This window comes from Pyrus communis, chromosome 5 (genome assembly GCF_963583255.1).
Source record: "Pyrus communis chromosome 5, drPyrComm1.1, whole genome shotgun sequence".
Classification (NCBI taxonomy): Eukaryota; Viridiplantae; Streptophyta; class Magnoliopsida; order Rosales; family Rosaceae; genus Pyrus; species Pyrus communis.
Genome location: NC_084807.1, coordinates 29,297,123 through 29,301,674, shown reverse-complemented (window position 1 = coordinate 29,301,674; position 4,552 = coordinate 29,297,123). Strand labels below are relative to the sequence as shown.

General features: G+C 38.0%; 1 protein-coding gene across 1 annotated transcript; it reads left to right on the top strand.

Annotated features, from left to right (window-relative positions):
* LOC137735546 (caffeic acid 3-O-methyltransferase-like) lies at positions 1-4,206 on the top strand. The gene is made up of 4 exons (XM_068474972.1): positions 1-419; positions 2,136-2,446; positions 3,662-3,726; positions 3,843-4,206. The coding sequence occupies exons 1-4, from the start codon at positions 1-3 to the stop codon at positions 4,149-4,151; spliced, it is 1,104 nt and encodes a 367-aa protein (XP_068331073.1). The 3' UTR covers positions 4,152-4,206.
* Positions 4,207-4,552: the final 346 nt, after the last annotated feature.

Here is a 4,552-nt window from a genome sequence, read left to right as displayed (position 1 = left end):
ATGGGTTCGACCGTAGAGACTCAGATGACTCCAACCCAAGTCTCCGACGAAGAAACCAACCTCTTCGCCATGCAGCTAGCCAGCGCCTCCGTTCCACCCATGGTGCTCAAGGCAGCCCTCGAGCTCGACCTTCTCGAGATCATGGCGAAAGCCGGGCCTGACGCCTTCGTTTCTCCGGCGGACTTAGCTTCGCAGCTGCCGACCAAGAACCCAGACGCCCCCGTCATCCTGGACCGCATGCTGCGCCTCCTGGCCAGCTACTCCATCCTCACTTACTCCCTCCGCACGCTTCCCGATGGCAAAGTAGAGCGGCTGTACGGCCTCGGCCCCGTCTGCAAGTTATTGACAAAGAACGAGGATGGTGTGTCCATTGCTCCTTTCTTACTCCTGACTCAAGACAAGGTCCTTGTTGAGAGCTGGTAATTACTATTATTCTTCTTAGTTTATCATCTTAATTTGATCGTTAACAAACATTAATTAATGGTTTTTAAATAGGTTGATTAGAATAAAATCATAAAAATATTACTAAATGCGAGTTGTGGTTTGAATATGTGATTGTTTTCTATTTTTCCTATTGTGTTCTTCTTTGTTCATATTACTTTTGGTCGATTTAGTGGTTGGGGATGGACATGATTGGAAATTTATCACACCACAGTGTTTCAATTTCAAACCTTTCTTTCTTATTAATCTTTTTCCTTTGTATAACTCTACATTTTAATTATTTTATTTTTCCATAGGCACGGTAGATTAAGTTAAATAATTCCTGTTACATGAAAATAAAATACTAATTGATAAAACAAAAATAAAATAAAATAAAATAAATTCCACGTCATGTTGAATCCTCTCCATCTGCAAAATCTAGTCTCTAAACGAAGCAAATCCAATTACATAAAACATAATAATTTTTCACATCCAATTTCCTCTAATCTTTTCTCAATAATATTCAAATTGAGATTGGGTGGTTTCGAAAATTGGGATCATCTTCTTATTGAATGTATAAACCCCTTTTTCTATGAAAATTTTCGACGATAGTGAAAATTTTGAAATAGCTCCATCTCTATTTTTTATACGGTAAAAGAAAAAAAACAAAAAACTCAGGAGGAGAGAAGGGAGTGAACGATCAAGAGAGAGAGATGGAGAGACGAAGGCGATGTGGAGGAGAGAAAGGGTAGGGGAAGAAGATGAAAGGTTTAATGTAATTTTTTATTTATTTAATCACTTTGCAAAATTATTGTGTTTCAGTGCAGAGATTATTTAAGTTGATAGTTTAATCTATCATAAGATTAATATGAGAGCTCATCTATAAAAAGACCTCACAGATCCTCAAAATGAAGACCTTAGGAAAGTAGCTATGTATATGTCACACTCACAGCCATAACTGCTCTGCTAAGGTCCTCATTTTGAGGACATGTGAGGTTCTTTTTAATATGAGCCATCATATTAATCTAACAGTACATTAAGCTATCATCTTAAATAATCTCTGTCACAGAGAAACAAAATCCTAACTGATAAAAAAAAAAAAAAAAAAAAAAGAGGATAGAAGAAGGTTTAGAAGAAGGTTTCACATCATGTCGAATCTCTTCCATCTATAAAATCTAATCTCCTCATCAAATATTTAAATGTCAATCCAATTGTATAAACCCTAATGATTGTTCACATCAATTCAATTCTATCTTTTATCAATAATATCCAAACTCAGTTAGTTACAAAACCTCAAAATTGGGTTCCCTTCTTCTTGAACGTGTGAACCTTTTTTTTACATTTTCCGATGGTGGTGAAAATTTTGAAACAGGTCATTCTCCCCTTTTCATATGTGAAAAGAAAAAGAAAAAAAAACTCATGAGGAGAGAAGGGGAGTGAATGATTGTGAGAGAGATGGAGAAATGGAGGGGATGTGGGGAAGAGAGACGATTGGAAAAGAAGACGGAAGGTTTCACGCGAGAAATTTTTTTAATTTAATCAGTTTGCAGAATTATTTTGTTTCGGTGTAATAGGAATTATTTAAGTTGATAGCTTAACCTACCCATAAGATTATATTGAAAGTTTATATTAAAACAAAACCGCATAGGTCCTCAAAATAAGGACCTTAAGAGAGCAGTATTCGTGACATGTATGCTTGTTTTGGGCTTGTGCAGGTACCACTTGAAAGATGCTGTTCTTGAAGGAGGAATTGCATTCAACAAGGCCTATGGAATGACTACTTTTGAGTACCATGGCATTGACCCTAGATTCAACAAGGTTTTTAACAAGGGAATGGCTGACCAGTCTAGCATTACCATGAAGAAACTTCTTGAGACCTACAAGGGCTTTGAGGGCCTCACATCCGTCGTTGATGTTGGTGGTGGCATCGGCAATGTTATTCACATGATTGTCTCTAAGTACCCCTCAATTAAGGGCATTAACTTCGACTTGCCTCATGTCATCAAAGATGCTCCCCAATATCCTGGTATCTTCTTCGTTTCTGATAATGTTTGTTGTTAGTTACTGTTTAGGCCTGAACAACAACTTGAGCTGAGATAAGTTGACCCAAGGACCATGCATGGTTCTCAACCTAGTAAAGTCTTTCAAGTTAGTGGGATTTTAGGCCACCAGTAAAATCAGTTCGACCAAGTCCTCATGGAGGTAGGACTATGAAAAGTTTAAGTATAGGGGTGACTTGGTTGAGTCCTGCACAAACTGAAATTGCAAGGATTAGTATAAACTATGGATAAATATGAATTATTCCAAGGATCCGAATGCCTACACGACCATATAAAGATGAATGAATCTCACCATGGAACTAGGTTTAGAGTTATGATGAGAGTCAGAGAGGCCGAGACTAAATAGAGACAAACTTTTGGCTAAGAAGGCGTAAAGGGAATATTCAAGCAAATATTGAACAAACACAATCCCATTAGGACTCTGCCTCGGCATACTTGTTTATCATGAAAGCTTCTCTTATAAATAGAAGAGGCTCTTCGACATTGAAAGCCCCTTCAACTCAACAAACAACGCAAACGCTTTACATGAAAACCCTCCCTCTTCGCAAAACCTTTCTCACACCCTTGAGAAGAACACTAACTGTCCTAACCCAGTGGAGTAGTAGAACCAGATGCCAGTGGAGCAAATGAACCAGACAATTTAGGAGCACCTTCAGTTTGGATAAGTGATCAACATTGTTGTTCGTTGGTAGGTTATTTATTCAAGTAATGCCGGGTGAAGAGTTTGCAATTCTTTCGCCTAAATAGGTCATCTCAATAGCTCCTCAGTGAAAGTCGAACCAGTTATTAAACCTCGCAGTGATCTAGTAAACTTGTCTTCAGGTTCTAGAACCCAAGGCCGAGATGTGTTCCTTACTCTGCCTAAATCGTTCAAGTGTAGAAGTTAGCAGTGCATTCCCCAGTACCACCACATCGATTATACTTACTTGACCAAGTTCGGTTGTGAATTGGTACACCCACATTCATTATTCTTAAGTTGGCTCATAATCATTTAGCATGTGCACCAAGTAGACATTGTAATTTCTAGTGTCAACAGTTACTTAAAAGCATTCACCTTTACACTAGATCTCTCTCAAGTACGATTTCTCTTCCTCTAATATTTGCTTATATAAAAACAAATCATGGTTGTACTATTTATCATTTTTCCTAATGAATATGAGGTCTATGAATGTTGGATATAGGTGTGGAGCATGTTGGAGGAGACATGTTTGTAAGTGTTCCAAAGGGAGATGCAATTGTCATGAAAGTGAGTTATTATTTATCCAAAAGAGAGTCAATGATTGTTGTGCTAATATCAAATTTTTAAGCTTAGTTGCTTAATATATTTGGAACTAATATCATATCGTGTAAGCAATCTTACAGCATATATGTCACGATTGGAGTGACGAGCACTGCTTGAAACTTTTGAAGAATTGCTATGCTGCGCTCCCCGACAATGGGAAGGTGATTCTTGTTGAGTTCATTATTCCGGTATCTCCAAACAGCAGCCTTGCCACCAAGTTAGCTAACCATATCGACCTGCTCATGTTAGCTAACAACCCCGGCGGAAAAGAGAGGATGGAGGATGAGTTTGAGGCCTTGGCTAAGGGATCTGGATTCCAAGGCTTCCGCGTCATTTGCTCCGCTTTCCACAGCAATGTCATTGAATTTCTTAAGAAGAATTTGATATAACCTTGGCTATGGTATGCTGCCATATGCATCCATATTTCTTTGGTTTTTGATATAGTGATCGTGATAAGTCGATATTATACTATATATTTTACCCTATTCTTAGTATTAATTTAGTGATTATTTTGGCGAGATTTTGATACTTTGAATTATAATTCCAATGTAGGATATTCGACTTCCTCTGGAGCAAAAAGTAGTCATACGGATAAATTTTGGAGTGATTCTAATTGGAGGATGTTCATGTGTCTTTCAAATTGTCCGTGTCAAAGTTTCATAATTTTCTACCTGGCAGTTTATTTATGGTGATGAAATAAAGGAGCAGCGCACAATGCTGTCAAACTGACGTTTTGGGCTTATTTTGGAGCCCTGAAGATCCAAAATCGTGGGATTCTCTGTGGCTGGAC

Coding starts and splice junctions, on each gene's coding strand:
- LOC137735546 (XM_068474972.1), top strand. CDS start 1: ATGGGTTCGACCGTAGAGACTCAGATGACTCCAACCCAAGTCTCCGAC. Junction 420..2,135: donor AAGGTCCTTGTTGAGAGCTG/GTAATTACTATT, acceptor GGGCTTGTGCAG/GTACCACTTGAAAGATGCTG. Junction 2,447..3,661: donor AGATGCTCCCCAATATCCTG/GTATCTTCTTCG, acceptor TGTTGGATATAG/GTGTGGAGCATGTTGGAGGA.